General features: G+C 37.1%; 1 protein-coding gene across 5 annotated transcripts in view; it reads left to right on the top strand.

Annotated features, from left to right (window-relative positions):
- Window positions 1-20,603, top strand: part of Herc4 (HECT and RLD domain containing E3 ubiquitin protein ligase 4) — a 102,060-nt gene that overhangs the window by 56,137 nt on the left and 25,320 nt on the right. For all 5 annotated transcript variants that reach the window (XM_042696326.1, XM_042696328.1, XM_042696327.1 and 2 more), the window contains 7 exons: window positions 2,376-2,452; window positions 2,678-2,802; window positions 6,392-6,451; window positions 6,584-6,695; window positions 7,497-7,686; window positions 8,777-8,949; window positions 18,150-18,269. In XM_042696326.1, coding sequence (XP_042552260.1) covers window positions 2,376-2,452; window positions 2,678-2,802; window positions 6,392-6,451; window positions 6,584-6,695; window positions 7,497-7,686; window positions 8,777-8,949; window positions 18,150-18,269 — 857 coding nt within the window. The remainder of the gene's footprint in view (window positions 1-2,375; window positions 2,453-2,677; window positions 2,803-6,391; window positions 6,452-6,583; window positions 6,696-7,496; window positions 7,687-8,776; window positions 8,950-18,149; window positions 18,270-20,603) is intronic.

The raw sequence follows: 20,603 nt of genomic DNA, 5'->3' as shown, positions 1-20,603 counted from the left end.
TTTTGCTTTGACTTTGTGCCTTTGTGTTGATAATATCATTTCATAGTTAGTAGCTAGGATTACAGGCATAAGCCATCAGCACCCAGCTTTTTTAGTTGTTCTTGAAAGTTATAGCATTAAGACACTTTTGTGACTTGTAGAAAATTAGTATGTTTTGTTTTATAAATTTATTGTGTATTTATTTGGCAATTATTCAGTTCTTTTACAGTAGTCAAACATTTTAGTTGGCTTAGGGAATAATCAAGGAAATTATGATGTGTTTCTTTTCCTGGAAAGGAATATTTTGTTTTGCTTTGTTTTGCTAAACTGGGGATTAAATCCAGAATGCTTTGTAGGCAAGTGCGCTACCAAAAAGATCAATAATTCTATAGCAGTGATGGTCACAGATAATATACAAGGTAAAGAAATAGTTAACTATTGGGAGTAGAAGTAATATTGCAGAGATGGATTATAGTTGGAAATAACTATCCTTAAGCTACAATATGAAGTTATGTGATACCTCAAAATACTACTAATGTAGCAGTACTTTTGGTTATGCATACTCTATTTGGGGAAGCAGAAGAGAAGTAAAAAAGGGGAAGCCTTAAGCGTTTTTTTCAAAAGGAAGTTTATTGCTATTTCTTTATCCCTGCCTAATTTTGCTGTTATTTTATATATTATGGGCTTGATTTAATTTTCATCAAGAAACTGTAGATGTCAGCTATCTTTTATAGATTGATTGAGAGGAAATAATTTGGCATTGGGAAGTGTCCTGATCTATTGTTGCCCCAAAACTATTTTGTGCTGTATTGTTTTTCTTTTTAAGAATGAATATTCTAGCCAGGCACTGTTGGCTCACACCTGTAATCCTAGCTACTCAGGAGGCTGAGATCTGGGGATTGAGGTTCAAAACCAGCCCAAGGTAGTAAAGTCCATGAGATTGTTTATCTCAAATAAACTACCCAGAAAAAAACTGGAAGGTGAGCTGTGGTCCAAGTCCCCTCTCCATTGCCCCCCCCCCCCAAAAAAAAAAAAGTAAATATTCTTTCTGGGCCTTTCTTGTAATCCTAGCTACTCAGGATAGTAAGACCTGGAGGACTGAGGTCTAACCTGGGCAGAAAAGTCAGTGAGGAGCCAGGCACTGGTGGCTCACTCCTATAATCCTAGCTATCCATGAGACTGAGATCTAAGTATTGTGGTTCAAAGCCAGCTTGAGCAGAAAAGTCCATGATACTTTTATCTCTAATTAATCACCAGAAAACTGGAAGAGGTGCTGTGGCTCAAAGTAGTAGAACATTCACCTTGAGAAAATTGCTCCTAGGTCCTGATTTCAAACCCCATGAGTGGCACCCCTCTCCCTCTTCTCTCCCCTAGCCAAAAAAAAGGAGAAGTAGAAAAGTCAGTGAGAGTCCATCTCCTGTTAACCAGCAAGAAGCTGGACTGGATGCATGGCTCTAGTGGTAGAGTGTCAGGCAGGAGCCAAAAAGTGAAGCAAGTATGATACTGTGAGTGCAAGCGTGTGTGTGTGTGTGTGTGTGTGTGTGTGTGTGTGTGTGTGTGTGTGTGTGTGTGTGTGCGCGTGTGCACATGTGTGCACATGTGCATGCGCACACACATGTAGTCTTAGGTGCAGTGGCTTATACCTGTAATCCCAGTTACTAGGGAGGTTGGGATTGGGAGGATCTTAGTTTTGAGACCAGCCTGGGCAGAAAGTTGGTGAGACCCTTATTTAAGATGAAAAGTTGGACAAAATGGTATGGGTCTGTCAAGACTGCTATCTGCAGGAAATGTAAATAGAATTGTGGTCCAGTTTGGCCTAGACATAAAAGGGAGAACCTATATGAAAAATATAAAGGACTGGGGGAAGGGTTATGACTGAACTGATAAAAACAAAAACACCTGTGTAACAAGCACAAGGCCCTCAGGTTCAAATCCCAATTACATAGATAGACACAGTATTCTCAATTTTTGTGTTGTTCTATCTTTTGTAACATTTATTCCATTTCTATATTCATGTTAAATAGATTTTTAGTGAAACAGAAATAGAAAATATTTGCTGGCAGGTGGCTTAGTGATAGAGTGCTTGCCTAGCATGCATGAGGCCCTGGGTTCCATTCCTCAGCACAAAAGAAAAAATATTTGTGTGCAGAATAGAAAGAAGCCTTGAAACTTATGCTTATAGAATCATTTACTGTTGTTATTCTATCCTTTCGTCAGTACAATTCCCAGATTATTCAGAATATTACAAGTCATCTTAGATTAGGGTGTCCTTTAATGGGAGTCTAATTAGATGAGTTGAACAAATCCAGTAGCAAATTTGATGCATTGAAATGTGTTAAAAAATACTGAATTCTAATTTTGTTATTTTTTTAAAAAAGGTTTTATTTTTATTACAGATTCTCAAGAATATTTCTGTGTAAAAAGAATTTTCTCAGGTGGAGACCAAAGCTTTTCACATTACTCTAGTCTTCAGGTAATAATATAGTCATGTAAACATTGCTTAGCACAAAAATTTTTGAAGAATTAAATTTTTTCCTCTCTCTTACCTATTTTTCTTTAAATGGTTAGACAAAAGTGACTTTATTCTTTTTAATTAAACACTTTAAAAAGATACATACTGGGAGATTCTTGCATTGAGCAATATACATATATATTGAGCAATATATACCTGACTAATCTCCTTAATTTTAAAATTTAGAACTCTGGGCCACCTGATGACTTTAGATATCCTGATCCTTCAAAGCAGATCTGGACAGTGAATGAAACTCTTATTCAAAAATGGCTAAGCTACCCCTCTGGAAGGTTTCCTGTGGAGATAGCCAAGTAAGGAAAACATTGCACCTGTACAAAGACACAACCTTTACTGATGGGGATTTATTAAAATGTTTTTCCACTACCATTCACTGCATTTTTATATAGAAAAATGTAAATGATGCAGTTTCCCAATGGAGTTACTAAAAAAAAAAAATCTCATTTACATTTATATAGGTAGTCCTTTTATACATTCAAAAGTATATTATGGTGGAATATGAAATGTAGCTCTTATAAAGTTCTATTTGGAATACTTTGTCTTATGACTACTGTCTTAAACTTGTATATCCTTGACAGAATTAAATAATAGTTCTTCTTGAATAGTCTATCACTTAGGGTTTTGCTTGTTGCTTTGCTTTTTGTTGGTATTTGGGATGAAGTGTTTTATGTGCTGTGTGCAATGACAATTTGACACTTTGTGTATGTGTTGGTCCCATCAGAAATGTAGCTGAAAATGTCAGTTGGCTAGTGAAATTGTAGCTGTCAGAGGATGATACATTTTTCACGTATTTGTGGTGATATCAGCATTACCACACAATTGTTTGTTCAGCCCAGCATCTGCCAGAAATATATATAGTACTTAATATTTGATAGTGAGCAACCCTGTAACTCATATGTATATTTACTACTATCTACTTTTTATAGTCATTTTAGAATGTCATTTAGTCATTTTGGAAGTCATTTAGTCATAAAAATGTTTCTTGTACAGTGATATGCTGTGTTATGCTGGTAGCTGTCTCATATGCCTCATGCTTATCCAAGTTTCTTCAGTGCAACATTTTTCCTCTCTTGATTTGATCTTATGTTTTGTTCATCATAGCCCCAAGAGCAGTAATCTATAATTGACATCCTATAGTCTGGGATATAGTAGCTATACAATGTTTCTTTCTTTCTTTTTTTGTTGTTATTGGTGGTAGTGCTTGAACTCAGGGCCTGTGTGCTGTTCCTGAACTCTTTTTTGCTCAAGGCTAATGCTGTACCACTTTGAGCCACAGTGCCACTTCCAGTTTTCTGGTGGATAATTAAAGTTGAGTCTCACAGACTTTGAGACTGGGCTGGCTTTGAACAGCACTCTACATCTCAGCCTCCTTAGTACCTAGTATTACAGGAGTAAGCTACCAGTGCCTGGCTGTTTTTATTTCTTTCCTATTAGTTTGTCTTAGGAGTATTCTATGGTGTTCCTATGACACAATTTCTAAATGACATATTTACCAACATGCATGGTTGTATTTAAATTATTTTATGATTTTTATATCTTCAAGAATACCACCAGGGTTGTCAAACACCGAAGATTATTACTACAGTGTGGACTTTTTTTTTTTTTTTTTTTTCCGGTCGTGGGGCCTGAACTCTGGGCCTGGGCGCTGTCCCTCAGCTCTTCAGCTCAAGGCTAACACTCTACCACTTGAGCCACAGCGCCACTTCCGGCTTTTTTCTTTTTGCTTGTGGTGCTGGGGAATCGAACCCAGGGCCTCAGGCATGCAAGGCAAGCACTCTACCACTGAGCCACCTTCCCAGCCCCCAGTGTGGACTTTTAAAAACTTAAATGTCAGTGCTGATGGCTCATGCTGCTTAGGAGGCTGAGATCTGAGGATTGAGTTTTGAAGTCAGCCCAGGCAGGAGAATCCTGAAAACACTTATCTTCAGTTAACCACCAAAAAGTCAAGAATGCGTGAAGTGTAGAGCACTAGCCTTGAACAAAACAATTCAGGGACAGTGGCTAGAGCCTGAGTTCAAGTCCGTGTACGGGCACCAGAAAATGCACAATGTTGTAGTGTTCATGCCCATAGCTAGTGGCTTGTCATCCTGGCTACCAAGAAGGTTTGGAACCATCTTAGGCAGAAAAGTCCTCTAGATGCCCTTCTTACAAAACAAAATAATAGGGCTCGGAAATGAGGCTTAGTAGTAGAGTGGTTTCCTAACATACATGAAGCCCTGGGTTCGATTCCTCAGTACCACATAAACAAAAAAGGCCAGAAGTGGCTCTGTGGCCTAAGTGGTAGAGGCTAGCCTTCAGGAAAAGAAGCTCAGGGACAGTGCCCAGGCCCTGAGTTCAAGCCCCAGGACTGGCAAAAGAAAAAAATTTAGCCAAAAGCAAGGTCAGAGATAAGTCTCAAGTGATAGAGCACAGCCTAGGGAGCAAGCCCAGCAATTGGGATACCCTGAGTTCAAACCTCATTACTTGCCAAAACAAAAAAGTTAAATATGCATGCTGATGGGAAAATTAAGATTGTCATCTTACCTGATGAATCAGAAGATGAACTTATTTAAGAAAGTGTAGAGCAAATAGTAATAAATAATTACTGGATGCCAGTGAATCAATCCTAACTCAGTATGCTGAGATCTAAAGATCGAGTTTCAAAGTAAGCCCAGGCTAGAAAGTCATTAAGATTGTTATCTCCAATTAACCACCAAAAAGCCAGAAGTGGAGCTGATAGAGCACTAGCTTTCAGCAAAAAAGCTCATAGACAGGCCATGTGCCCGTGGCTCATGTCTGTAAAGTAGCTACTCAGGAGGCTGAGATCTTGAGGATCACAGTTCAAAGTCATCCCTGGCAGAAAAGTCAGTGAGACTGTTATATTTCCAATTAACCACTAGAAAACCAGAAGTGGTGCTGTGACTCAAGCAGTAGAGCGCTCACCTTGAGCTGAAGAGTGTAGGGATAGCGCCCAAGCCCAAAGTTCAAGCCCCACGACTGACCAAAAAAAAAAAAAAAAAAGCTCAGGGACAGCACCATAGGCCCAAAGTTCAAGCCCTAAGATGTGAATATGCATGCACACACACACAAATTAAAAATCATTCCTCAGTAATTTACCTAATTTCAATTTAATTTGAGGATTGGTTATAGGAGTTTCCTCTAGCTTTAAATACTAAATACTATTCTTGTTTGTGCTTGCTAGTCAGACCTTCTACTATTTGAGCCATGCCTCCAGGCATCTTTTTCCTTTTTAAAAATTAGGTAGATTCTCATTCTGTTCAGCTTCACTGTGGTGAAAACCCTCCTCAATCTGGTTCTAAATATTTTTTGTTCGTCATGGGCTTGAACTCTGGGCTTGGATGCTGTCCCTGCACTCTTCAGTTCAAGGCGAGTGTTCTACTGCTTGAGCCACAGTGTCACTTCTGGTTTTCTAATGGTTTGTTAGAGATAAGAGTCTTCTGGACTTTCCTGCCCGGCTGGCTTTGAACCATGATCCTCAAATCTCAGCCTCCTGAGTAGCTAGGATTACAGGCGTGAGCCACTGACAACTGGCTTAAAGTTTTATTTTAAAAAACTGCTAGGTGTCAGTGACTTATGCCTGTAATGAGGATTGCATTTCTTTTTTCTTTTTCTTTTTCTTTTTTTAATTGTGAAAATACCGTACAGAGGGGTTACAATTACATTGAGGATTTCAAAACCAGCCTGGGTTGGAAGTTTGTGAGACTCTTGTCTCCAATTAACTACAAAAAAGTGAAGCTATCGCTCAAGTGGGAGTGCATTAGCTTTGAACACATAAGTTCAGGCTTGGAGTTGAAGTTCGAAGACTAGCACCAAAAGGAACAACAAAAAAAGAAAAACAAATTTTTCATTCAAAAATTGTTTTCTCTTTAAATTTCTTTTTAGTGAGATTGATGGAACATTTTCCTCATCTGGTTGCCTAAATGGAAGTTTTTTAGCTGTTAGGTAAGTCATACTTCCCTTTTTTGTTAAACTTTCAAATGTATTAAATCATTTATTAAAGTAGTACAATTACTGTATGCTAATAAAAAAGGAGTCAAATAATTTTTTTGTTCTTGTGTTTTTATCTTTCTTTAGCAATGATGATCACTATAGAACAGGCACCAAATTTTCAGGCGTTGATATGAATGCTGCTAGGCTTTTATTCCACAAACTTATACAACCTGATCATCCTCAGATATCTCAGCAGGTTTGGTTTAAAATAATTTTTAATTACATTCACTTACAGCTAATGAACTTTGCAATTTTTAAGCTCATTTATGCTATGCTTGTATAATTTTATTGAATACATTACTATAAGAATTAAAATAAGGAAGTTGGTGGGTAGGGTGGGCTACTTCTGTAAACGGAGCAGCTCAGCAGAGATTAATAGGATCCCAGTTTGGGCTACGCCTGGGAAAAAGTAAGGATCTATCTCATAAATAATTTGGGTATGGTGGTACATGCATGTCTATAATCCTAGCTATGTGAGAGATGTGGAAGGAGATTACTGTTTATGGTCAGCCCTGGGCAAAAAGCATGAGACCCTATCCAAAAAGCAAAAAGAGCTAGGAATGCGACTCAAGTGGTAGAGTAATTGGCTAGCAAGCTCAAGGCCCTGAGTTCAAACCAATTGAAGTAATTCATTAAAATAATTAAAATAAGTTTTATCTTAAAACAATTGTAATATAGCTGTCAAAGAAGTATAAATCTTTTCAAATGTTTGTCTCTGAATTTCTTAATAATCCCTTGTTGGTTAAAGTCTATTCATAGATAGTAGGTTATAGTGATATGAGAATTTAGATGGATGGAGACTTACAGACTTTTAAACATTTTTCACCCTTAGCAATGCTTAGGCATTAATTTTCATTATAGTTTAAACTACATTCCTTCTAAGCCAGCATTTTCATTTCACCATTTCATGAGATCTACCCTTTTTTCTTTTCTTTCTTTTCTTTTTTTAAGTGCATTCACTTAAATGAAGTAGGTTTTGCTTTTTGTCAAAATATAGGTTGCAGCTAGTTTGGAAAAGAACCTTATACCTAAATTGACCAGCTCCTTACCTGATGTTGAAGCATTGAGGTTTTATCTTACTCTGCCAGAATGTCCCCTGATGAGTGATTCCAACAATTTCACAACAATAGCAATTCCCTTTGGCACAGCTCTTGTGAACCTAGAAAAGGCACCATTAAAAGTACTTGGTAAGAATTTTAATATTTTTTTGAAACCTTTTCTCTATAAGTGAAAATCTTTTTGTTTAAATTTTGCTGCCTTATTTGACATTGTTAGAAGGGAGAGGACCTTCTTACAGCTCTGCCTCTTTTCTGTTGTATGTGTGTGTCTGTCTAAACTCTAATCTTTCTAATTCTGTGGATTAATTTCTAACTTCAGGCCTTTATAATGGGTTGTTAACATTTGTTCCGGTACAAGAACATTAAAGCTGGGGCTGGGAAGGTGGCTCAGTGGTAGAGCGCTTGCCTTGCATGCTCAAGGCCCTGGGTTCGATTCCTCAGCACCACATAAGCAAAAAGAAAAAAGCTGGAAGTGGCGCTGTGGCTCAAGTGGTAGAGCGCTAGCCTTGAGCTGAAGAGCTGAGGGACAGTGCCCAGGCCCAGAGTTCAGGCCCCACGACCGGATTCCAAAAAAAAAAAAAAAAAAAAAAAAGAACATGAAAGCTAAGGATAGTGTAGTAAGTAAGCAAGAAGCACAAAGGATAGAATACTAGAATCTGAAGGTGTTAGCCAGTAATAATTAAGAATTTTTTGTATTCTCTATATCTGCTCTATAGGGGATAATATTTGTAGTTATATAACTACAAATAACAAATGTAGGGAAAGAGAAATTATAATTTTATATTAAGGATCTGTTTTTGATTTTCAGGAGGCTTTTACATTTTAAACTTGGCACTTTATAATTTAGTTTTATATTAAGCTGAAATTTAGAATGATCGTTAAATATTTGAGCAATACAGTTTTAAACTTTTCTTCAAAAATAAAAATTTTTATTTCTACATGTTTTTAACTGGTTTTATTATTAAATGAAGTGAGTTTTAATTTATGTAACTAAGATAAATTTAGTTAAATGTTCATAATCTATTTTTGCTTTTGAAAATTTTTAGGATAATATACTTTAGCTTAGTTGTGGGAAAAATTATAAATCTAGATTGCTTTGTTCATCACCCTGGGATTTTCAAAATGTTAAGAACCACAACTCTAAAAGAAAGGTTAGTATGTCTGAAAATTGTGATCCTTTTAAATTAATTTTATTTGCATGTTCACCCTTTAATAACAGAAAACTGGTGGTCCATACTTGAACCTCCACTATTCCTCAAGATAGTAGAGCTTTTTAAGGAAGTTGTGGTACATCTTTTGAAACTCTACAAGATTGGCATCCCCCCTTCTGAAAGAAGAATTTTCAACAATTTTCTTCATACTGCATTAAAGGTTTTAGAAATACTACATAGGGTATGTCTAATAGTTTCTTTATTTTCTTCTTTCCCATTGATGTGAACAAACTGATAATGTTCTTTTCCACATTGATATATTAAAGAGGCATGAAATACATATTGAAACTTGAAAAAGTTATGTTTCCTTTTAAAAATGTAATGTATTATACTTTGGAACTTTGGTCCTCCTGGACTTTGCTAAGCATTTGCAGATAACATGTTTATAATTGGGCAGAATAATAGCATATTAATGAATTAGAACTCTTGTATTTTCTTGTGAGAAATATACTATGTTGATTTAGTTGTATATTTTTATGAGTTTTTAATGATTATCATATGAAAGCTACTGGGCCTTTGTTGTTATTATGAACATTTAAACTTATGTTCTTTTGATGTCAGGTACTAGTGGCCTCAATCAAAGTGAATGTTTCATTTGAAACAAATGACTAATTTGAAATTGAACCCCTATATAATTCATTAATTTGCCTATTGTTCTTTCCTGCCCTTTTTCTCAGTGTAAGAAATAGTACCCTTTACACTTGTAGAAGTGCAAAGTTATATGAAGAAGTAGAGTCTCAGCTGTTTCATTAGAGATGGATTTGAGGCATCCCTGACAGTTGGTAGGTATATATATCTCTGTTATGCCATTTGGTATTCTTGAGTTGCTATTTAGATCAGACATGACCTAAGGGAGAAGCATATGTTTCTAGCCTACAGAGTGACCCAAAACCTCCTATGAATCTATAACGTTAAAAAATTTTTTCTGTAATGGATACTTTGTACTTTCAGATGCTTCTTGCCTAACATTTAGGTAATTAATAAGGGGCTAAAGGAGTAGTCTTATTGGGATCCCCTTCCTTTCTACTTCCCTTCCTCCCTCTTTCAGGGCTGGGTGCTCTCTCAGAGAACTTTTTTCACTCAAGGCTGGCTTTCTACTACTTGAGCCACAGCCCTACTTCCAGCCTTTTACTGGTTAATTGGAGATAAGGATCTCATGTGTTTTTCTGCCCAGGCTGGCATCGAACAAGGATCCTCTGATTTCAGCTTTCCAAATAGCTAAGCATGAGCTACTGGCTCCTGGCCATCCTTTGCTCTCTGTATGAAAGAACCTTATGGCTCATTTGTTTCCCTTTTGATTTTCTTAGGTTCCTGGGTATTTTTCTCAACCATCTCAACTTAATGAACTTTTTCTTTTTATAGTTAATTTATTCCAGATTCCTAGACAAACAACTAATTTTTCTTTTCATTGTTATGAAAGAAATGATAGTAATTTCTTCCTTAGGAAGACAGGTCATTCTCTAACAGAACCTATCAAGTTCTAGGTCCATAGCTATTACAGAGCTAAACCTCTTGGCTAGGATTCAAAAGATTTATTAGATCACACACACATCATACACACACTTCTTGCTATTTTGGTGAATTTTCATTTTCAGCTGGAGTTGATTATTAATTACTCTCTTTTTTTGTCTTTTAATAACCATAGAAAGGCCTTGAGTATATAACTTATCTTTAAAAAAAACCCCAGTCTCGGGCTGGGAAGGTGGCTCAGTGATACAGAGTGCTTGCCTTGAGGTGAAGAGCTCAGGGACAGTGCCCAAGCCCAGAGTTCAGGTTCCACGGCCGATGAAAAAACAAAACAAAAAAAGCCCTCAGTTTCAGCCAGGCACTGGTGGCTCATGCCTGTAATATTAGCTATTCAGGAGGCTTGAGATTTGAGGATCGCAGTTAAAAGCCAGCCTGGGCAGGAAAGTCCATGAGACTCTTACCTCCAATTAACCACCAGAAAATTGGAAGTGGTGCTGTGGCTCCAGTGGTAGAGCTCTAACCTTGAGCTGAAGAGCTCAAGGACAGCGCCCAGGTCCAGAGTTCAAGCCCCAGGACTGACAAAAAAAAAACGAAACAAAACAAAACCCCCAGTCTCTACTGAGAAAGGTCCTGAGAAGATTCCATTTCCAGAGATATTTTTTAAATTTATTTTATTTTATGAGTTAAGATTTTAGTATCAGGCAGCACTTCATTCCATAGAACAGAATGTGTTCCCCATAGATCTTTTTTAAAAAACTAATTTAATTTGAATTATTATTATTATTTTGTTGGTTGTGCTGAGGAATCGAACCCAGGGCCTCATGTGTGCAAGGCAAGCGCTCTACCACTGAGCCATCTTCCCAGCCTTTACTCCTTTTTATATATGAGAAAAATGAATCTTACTGTCTTAGTGTTGAACTACTGAATCAAAATCTGTTTTCAAAGCCCCAACTAGGGCTGGGAAGGTGGCTCAATGGTAGAGCGCTTGCCTTGCATGCCAGAGGCCCTGGGTTCGATTCCTCAGCACCACATAAGCAAAAAGAAAAAAGCCGGAAGTGGCGCTGTGGCTCAAATGGTAGAGCGCTAGCCTTGAGCTGAAGAGCTGAGGGACAGCGCCCAGGCCCAGAGTTCAGGCTCCACAACCGGACCCAAAAAAAAAAAAAGCCCCAACTATTTGTAATGTTCTATATTAATACTATAATATACTTAAAGGGGGATTGCTTTATTATTATGCCCCTAGATCTAGGAGTTTATACAGTTAGATTATATATAGGCTAGATTACATATAGTACTGTATTACATTATAGGGCCTGGATTAGGAATCAAAAGATAATGTTTTAGTCCCTTTTGTAATAGTGTGATTTTTGAGCATTCATCTATAAATATGCAAATAACTAATCATTTGTAAAGGAATTTATTTCCAGGGCTGATATGTTATTTAAAATATATAAGAATTTAACTTATTAAAGGTGGTATTATCACATTCCAGAAAGCCAGTACTTTGATTTATTGGGTTATAAGAAAATGGATTCTTGTTTGAAGTTGATACGTACTTGAGAAAAGAATAATACAGGATGACCCCTCCCCCCCTTTCCTTATCCTTCCTTTTTCCTTCTTTGCTTTCCGTTGTTTTTATATTTTTCTGTGCTAGGGATTAAATGCAAGATCTCATGCACACTAAGTAACTGCTCTGTCACTGAGCTACATTACCATCTTTCGAGGATGAATTTTTAACCGTCTTCTAGGCCTCTCTAGGATAGCTAGTTATTTTTTTCCTACCCCTACTTGGAACAAAACTGTACTTCATTTTGCTCTATGATAAATACCCATGGTTATTAACAGTGATTATTCACTTTTATGAAACCCAAATTACTTATCAGAAACTTTTTTTCCCCAAAGATACTTGAATCTGACAATTGCTTTGTTTATAATTGTTTTGTTTCTCTGATTTCCTTTTGACCTCACCCTGGAGCAAGATTAAGAACTTTCTAGAGAACTAGATTTCAGGATATATGGATGTGCTTGTTCCTCCCATATGTCATGTCCTTTGGAAAACTTTTTAAATGAAAAATCATTTCAGTGCTCCAAATGGCATCATAAGAAAAATACCTTTGGTACCTGCTGTCAGGAATGAATAAATTATGAGAATAATGAGTTTACTCGCAAGTAATTGGGTTATTTCAGAGTTTTTATAAGGTATATTGTAGTGATACTAGTATGTCAAAAGAAAAGGCTTACCTTGGTCTGTGTGGCCTAGTTGCTAAAGAATTGTGTTGGTTTTCCAAATTAATGATTTTCACATCCATTTTTCTTTAAGGAATCTTTAAACAAATCCTTAAATAAATATAAGAACTACATTTATTCACTCTAACCAGCCTTGAACTAAAGTTTATAAGCCTACATATTAAACTAATTAAAATTTGAAGTAAAAATATTATGACCAAACTTACAAATTTTAAACATTTAAGGTAGTTTGAATAGTCATTTTGAATTTTTACCATGTGATTTCTCCTATTTTTTTATTTTGAAAATACTGAGTACCTACTTGTATACTTGTCAATTTTATTGGATATTAGAGATATGAAAATAAGGAAATGGCCAGGCACTGTTGGCTCGTACTTGTAATTCTGGCTATTCAGGAGGATGAGAACTGAGGACCAAGGGCAGTGTCAGCCTAGGCTAGAAAACCCCTGAGACTCTTATCTTCAATTAACTACCAAGAAATCAGGAAGTGGAGTTGGGGCTTAAAGTGGTAGAGCATTTGCCTTGAGCAAAAGGGACAATTGGGCATTGGTGGCTCACACCTCTATCCTAGCTACTTAGGAGTCTTGAGATCTGAGGCTTGTAATATAAAGCCAGCCTGGCAGGAAAGTCCATGAGACTCTTACCTCCAGTTGATTCCTAAAAAGTCGTAAATGGAGCTGTAGCTCAAAGTGGTAGAGCACTAGTGTTGAGCACCAAAGATCAGGGACAGTACCTAGGCCCTGAGCTCAGACACACACACATACAAATAAATAAATACACTTTAATGTTTATATTTAAAATATTGGGATGGGGAAGCCATCATGTGTTTTTATATTTATATATGTTCTCTTTTAGTAAATAGGAGTTTGACTAATGATTTTAGTTGTGCAAGGATCCACAAGATTTTCTTTTTTGTCGGTCATGGGGCTTGAACTCTGGACCTGGGCGCTGTCCCTCAGCTCTTCAGCTCAAGGCCAGTGCTCTACCACTTGAGCCACAGCGACACTTTTTGTTTTCTAAGTGGTTTATTGGAGATAAGACTCACGGCCTTTCCTGCCCGGCTGGCTTTGAACTGTGATCCTCAGATCTCAGCCTCCTGAGTAGCTAGGATTGCAGGCATGAGCCACTGGTGCTCGGCCACAAGTTTTTCTTTAAAGGGCCAAATAGTAATATATTTTGTGAGATTTCTTGTTTCTACTACAAGTATTCAGCTATAATTTCTGCTGTGGACAGCAGGTGAATAAATGGGCTTTTCAGTAAAACTTTGTTTATAAATATCAGTAAGTAATATTTGACCTACAAGTGATTCCTGACCCCTTGCTCTAGGATGAAAAGAAGTCCATGTATAATATATGTATTTTTTGTCTTTTTGGAACCCAGTTGTAGAAGCTTCACTCTGGTCTATTTCTTCCAAATGAGCTGCATGGTAGCATACAAATTAAACATGTCTCCAATTAACTACCAAAAAAGCCAGAAGTGCAGCTGTGGCTCAAGTGGTAGAATGCTAGCCTTGAGTAAAAAGCTCAGGCTCTGAGTTTAAGCTCCAGGACCAGAAAACTCACTTACACACACACGCAAATCACTGTACCTATTGTACACAGTCAATGCATACGAGTATTTATGCACATACACAAATGAAATATGTATAAATACAAGTGTGTGTATGCATGCATGCGCCTGTTCATTGTTGGTGATTATATTCAGGGCCTCATACATGATCCCCATACCTCCCCAGTCTTTGCAGTATTTTATTAAGAATCCTAGTAGAATGTGAATGATATAAGTGGGCCTCTATGCGTATACTTCCTGATTTTAGGGAGAAAGTTGTCATATTTTATCAGTAAAATTGGTGTTTTGGATAGGGTTTAGTTGTGAGAGGGCTTTTATCTGTTTGAAAAGGTTTCTATCTGTTCTAGTTTGCTGTGTATTATGAATGAATGGTTTTGAGTTTTGTCAGGCACTTTATATCTATCATGTTGAACAAATGATTCTTTTCAACCTTTTTTTCCTCTGAAATATAAAATTTATTACTTTGGAATACAAAGTCAATTTTATACTTTTGGAATGAATTCCACTTAAGCATTACTGTACTTTATAGTTATTGTCAGATTTAATTTGTTGTGTTTTGTGGAGGTTTTTATGTCTTTTCATAAAGGATATATCAATTTGTATTTTTTATTTCTCAAATCCCTATCAACTTTGGGTATCAAGGTTATTCTGGCTTTGTAAAATGAATTAAATGATTCATCTTTTAAATTTAATCTAAGTTTTTTTTGTTGTTGTTGTTGTTTTTTGGTTCCAGTCGTGGGGCCTGAACTCTGGGCCTGGGCACTGTCCCTCAGCTCTTCAGCTCAAGACTAGTTCTCTACCACTTGAGCCACAGCGCCACTTCTGGCTTTTTTCTTTTTGCTTATGTAGTGCTGAGGAATCGAACCCAGGGCCTCATGCATGCAAGGCAAGCGCTCTACCACTGAGCCACCTTCCCAGCCCCTTGATCTAAGTTCTTATATCAGAGTTTTACTTGTTGACTTTAGATGCTTTATTTCCAGTATGATTGTGTAATGGTACAGAGAATATTGGCCTGAATTGGCTTCTAGCTCCAGCATCTAGGTCATCTCTGAATCTGGCTTTTTTTGTTTTTCTTCGTCTCTTAGACATCTTTTTTGGTTTCTTATTTATTTGCTTTTCGTATGTTCATAAGTTTTGGTTGTAAAATAGTAGAAACCGAAGTGAAATTGGTTTAAATGAATGCATACTACTTCTGTCTGGTATGTAGTAGTGGGATTAAATCAGTCTAATCAGGAGTTATACTGGAATTGAAGTTTTGTTTTTATTATGAGTATTGGAGATATCACTGGGCCTGGGACCTGTCCCTTAGCTTCTCTCTGTCTCTGTCTCTCTCAAAGATAGCACTTTACCACTTGAGCCACAGCTCCACTTCAGGCTTTTTTTTTTTTTTTTTCACCCCTGTAGTTAATTAGAGATAATAGTCTCACAGACTTTCCTGCCTTGGCTGGCTTCAAACTGTGATCCTCAGATCTCAACCACCTAAATAGTTGGAATTACAGTCTTAAACCATGGGAGTAAGATTTGGGATTAAGATGTTCTTTTGTTGTTTCTTTTTGTTTGGAGCTTGAATTTAGGGCCTATGCATAGTCCCTGAACTTCTTTGCTTAAGGCTAGTGCTCTAACTGCTTGAGCCACAGCTCTAATTCTTTTTGGTGGATAATTGGAAATAAGAATGTCACGGACTTTACTACTTGCCTACTGCTTACCTGCTGCTTGCCCATGCTTGGTTTTGAACTTTGATCCTCAGTTCTCAACCTTCTGAGTAGGATTACAGGCGTGAGCCATATGTGCCCAGCTCTGATACCGAGTTTTTAAAATTTAGTTGTTGTAGCCCAAGCTTCAGATCTGTATAATGTGTCTTGCATTTAGAGTAGAAGTGAGAGTATTAAACTGTTTTTTTACAGTGTTCCTCAAGGTTTCTCTCCCCATTTTTCTTGCCTCCTCTCCTTGTTGTTACTCAGGGCTTTTAAGATTTGTAAATGATGAAATAGACAGTTTCTGCTTTTGAGTTTTGTGTCTTTTGGATCTTTGTGCATCTTAATGTTCTTGAAACTAAATTTTGGATGATTGTAGAATTTTCTAAACATCTGTTACTTTAGTATAATGCCATTGTGGACAAAAGAACATATGAGTTAGCTAAAGACATGAAGGGAATTTTAGACACTGTTTTGGGGCTTAATCCACTTGGTTTCTTTTGGTAGTTTTCTTTTTCACTGGCCATCCTGGAGCCTCCAATCTCTTGATTTCTCCCTTTTTAGTAAGATTTCTGCTTGCTTCTTGAGCTCATTCCCTCTATCCCTCATGCTGATTTGGGAGTAAGATGTATTTTCTTTTAAAAAAAAAAAAAAAAAAAAGATGTCTTTTGCATACTTATTTGGGCTGATTTCCATAGTTGCTTTATATCTGGTCTAGAGTTTATAATTATAAAAGGCTCACTTCTGACAATGTGTTTGACCATATCTGCCATCAGAATTCCTTTAATCACCTTCTTAAGCCTTTTCCCTGACATCCCCCCAACATTTGGATATGTCCGTGTGTGTGTGTGTGTGTGTGTGTGTGTGTGTGTGTGTGTATAGTTGTACCTTGATCAGACTCACACCTGTGTCACTCCCTTCTTCTCCCTTGCCAAACCAGTTTTAACAAGCTTTATTGTCCCATCTCACACATGTATGTCTCTCAGCCATATTCATCCTCTTTGATTCTTCTCTGTTTGCCTTCTTATTAGTATCCCCAATTAACCTTGATCTGTTTTACATTCTTGTTACTCATTTTTCTTTGGTGTATGCTAATTGTTCAAAAGGTTTTTACCTTGGTGTGTCACACATGTATACACAATATTTTGACTATTGACCCCCAACATCTAGTTAATTTTTTTTTTTTTTTTTTGGTCAGTTGTGTGGCTTGAATTCTGGACTTGGGCACTGTCCCTGAGCTCTGCAGCTCAAGGGTAGCATTCTACCACTTGAGCCATGGTGCCACTTCCGGTTTTCTGGTGTTTAATTGGAGATAAGAGTCTCACAGCCTTCCTGCCCTGGCTGGCTTTGAACCACGATCCTCGGATCTCAACCTCCTGCATAGCTAGGATTACAGGCATGAGCCACCAGTGCCTGGCCATCTAGTTAACTTTTAATTTAGAGTATCTTTCCTGCTTTCTATCGTTATTACCTTGTCTTCTTGAAGAGTGGTGACCAAATGAGAAAATTTCCACAACCAGGGTTCCTCTAGTAGTTTCTTCATCAGGATTTTTAGTTCTTTCTCTATTCCTTATATTTCTTGCAAAATGGAAATTAAATGACAAATCTTGAGCTTTTACAAGTCATGCTGTAGGGCTGGGAAGGTGGCTCAGTGGTAGAGCACTTGCCTTGCATGCCTGAGGCCCTGGGTTCGATTCCTCAGCACCATATAAGCAAAAAGAAAAAAGCCAGAAGTGGCTCTGTGGCTCAAGTGGTAGAGAGCTAGCCTTGAGCGGAAGAGGTGAGGTACAGCTCCCAGGCCCAGAGTTCAGGCCCCACGACCGGACCCCCCCCAAAAAAAAAAAGTCATGCTGTAGTATATCATGTTATAATATAATATTTTCCCAGTCAGTATTAAGAGATGGTTAGTTTGTTCATTTGGTTAAGGTGGTACTTGGTACCATAAAGATTTGTTTTTCCTATTGTAACTATTGTGTAATTTGTGGGGTCATAATCTGTACTTACTTTTATTTTCACATCCTATCCTCTGTATTGAGTATTGGATACAGAATAAGATTTAATAAAGTCTAGCTATTGTTATTGTTTATGTCCCATTTTCCAACCAGAAGTTTGTATAATTTCTAGTTTATTCTATATATACTTTAATGGTACATATTTCATACTATGTTGTCACTATGAAGTCATTTTATGACTTTTCTACTAGATTTTGGGGTACTTAGTGCAGATATTGCATGCTCGATCTCCCATAACAACTAATTCTTTGCATGTATAGGTACTCTGTAATATTTTTTATAGGAGGAGAAAAACTGAGAAATACTCCCAAATCCTTTCCTATTTAAATATTCTTGATTCTTAGTATTTCTGGTTAAATTAAACAGAATTAATTAATTTAATTTAATTTTTTTAGGTAAATGAGAAATCAGGACAGATTATACAATATGATAAATTTTATATACATGAAGTACAAGAACTGATAGACATAAGGAATGATTACATCAACTGGGTCCAACAACAGGCTTATGGAATGGTACGTTTCCTGTATATTTTGTGATTTAATTCTCGTGTCATTTGTTCTAATACAAAAGAAACAAAGGGTTTTTTTGCAATACTGGAGTTTATTTCATAGCTTTTATTCAGTATTTTCTTTAGAATATATAGTGTAAATATTTTTGTTTAACAGCAAGTATTCTGTTCTGCAAAAGCCAAACCAAAGAGACAAAATACACTTTTTTCTTTCTTTGTTATATACGTTTAATGTATTTCAGATTGCCTATCTGTGTGTGTGCATGTGTATGTACATATATATGTATTTTCATATGTACATAGTTTTTTTTTGCATGTGGACAAGTTTCTGATAACTAGACTCTCAATAATTAAATGTGGAAATAGATAAGCAGCTAGATACAAAATACTCTTAATTGCTATATATTTTTGTGTTAAGGAGGCCAATTTTTCTATCCCTAAAGTGGGTAAATTAATTTATATCTGGTGATTATAGAAGCATGGGTAAATTATTACTTGCATGTTACCAATTAGAAGCTCTTGTGGATAGGCATAGTTTACTCACCAACATCTCTGACAGTGTCTGGACTAAGTCTAGTAGTAACTAAAACCATAGTAGGGTTTTTTGTTTGTTAACAGTGTGGTTAGTATGTGATTTTTTGGTGTGTTTTTTCCTCCAGGAATCAAGTCACTCCTAAAACATTACTTCCTTCTCTCAGTACTTGCAGAGACTCAGTGATTTTTTTTTCTTCTGTAGAATCACTGGAAGGCTCAATCTCAAGTGACTTAAAGGCTGAATCAGTTTCATTGTCTTTGTACATACAGATATATTTATTTGCTTATTCAACAGGTACTTAGTAAAACCTAGTATTGTGGCTCATATGTGTAGCTCTAATACTCAGAGAGACTGAGGCAGGACCATGAGTTTGAGGCCAAAATGGGCTATAATAGCAAGACTGTGCTTCAGAACTGTGTGTGTGTATGTGTCTGTCTGTCTGTGTCTGTGTATACATAAATGTAAATGTAGTAAATTATATTATACAAACACTTATTTGGAACTTGTTGCATAAATACTATTCCAGGTATTGGGTCTACATCCTCATTCTTCATGTATAAATATAGTGGCCACAGTTGTCATTAAAATGCCAGCTATATATGTTCTGTGTAGAAAATTTAAATCAAAGAATGTTTTTTAGCTCAGTTAATTAGAAATACTGGACTTGCTGGGCGCTAGTGGCTCATGCCTGTAATCCTCCCTGCTCAGGAGGCTGAGATCTGAGGATCGAGGTTCAAAGACAGGCAGGAAAGGCTGTAAGACTCTTATCTCCAATAAACCACTAGAAATCTGGAAGTGGCATTGTGGCTCAAGCAATAGAGCACTCACCTTGAGCTGAAGAGCGCAGGGACAGCGCCAAAACCCAGAGTTCAAGCCCCACAACCGAACCCCCCCCCCCCCCCCAAAAAAAAAATACCAATAGCAACAACAACAACAAAAGACCATGTTGGGCACTGGTGGCTCATATCTGAAATCCTAGCTACTTAGGAGGCTGAGATCTGAGGATTGCAGTTCAGGTAAGAAAGTCTGTGAGACTCTTATCTCAATCATCAGCCACCAAAAAAACAGAAGTGGCCCTGTAGCTCAAAGTGGTAGAATGCTAGCCTTGTGCCCGAAGAGCTCAGGGATGGCATCTAGGCCCTGAGTTCAAGCCCCATAACCAAACAAAAACGAAAAAACACCTGAATGGGTGCAAAACTTGGTGAAGTCTTGGTAAATGGTAATTATTACTGACAGTCTTAGCACAGAAAATGTTTTATAATAGGCAGCCTTTTTCAGATGCTTGGTAACTCTTGCTACTTTTCTCTGTCTGGACTATAATAAAAACATCTCCTTTTTGTATGAGATATAATACTTGTCTGACTTCTACTCTTTGAATAAATTTTGTATGAAGTCATACACAATCATAGGGTTCCTGTTGAGGTGCTAGTTTGGTTTTAATGAGGCCTTGGAGTTTAATGGTAATGCAGGGATTATAAATGGATTATTTTAGTTTTAGAGGTTTTGGGGAAAAAAATTATCTTTAGAAGGGATGACATTGTCTAAAAAGAAATTTACTCATCTGACTTACCTAACTGTAACCCCTCTCTGCATCATCTTTATAATAGTAAAGATACAATTGTTTAAAAAATTAGTTGTAGGGGGCTGGGGGCTTAGCCCAGCGGAAGGGCGCCCGCCTGGCGCGCGCAAGGCCGTGGGTTCGGTTCTCAGCCCTGGTTTAAAAAAAAAAAAAAAAAGTTGTACAAAAGGGTTTTAAATCAATATGTCAGTATATTAGTACAATGCTTTTTGATCAATGTCACC

The sequence above is a fragment of the Dipodomys spectabilis genome, unplaced genomic scaffold, assembly GCF_019054845.1.
Source record: "Dipodomys spectabilis isolate Male_0828 unplaced genomic scaffold, ASM1905484v1 ptg000207l, whole genome shotgun sequence".
NCBI classification, from domain to species: Eukaryota; Metazoa; Chordata; class Mammalia; order Rodentia; family Heteromyidae; genus Dipodomys; species Dipodomys spectabilis.
This window is presented reverse-complemented; position numbering and strand designations above follow the sequence as displayed.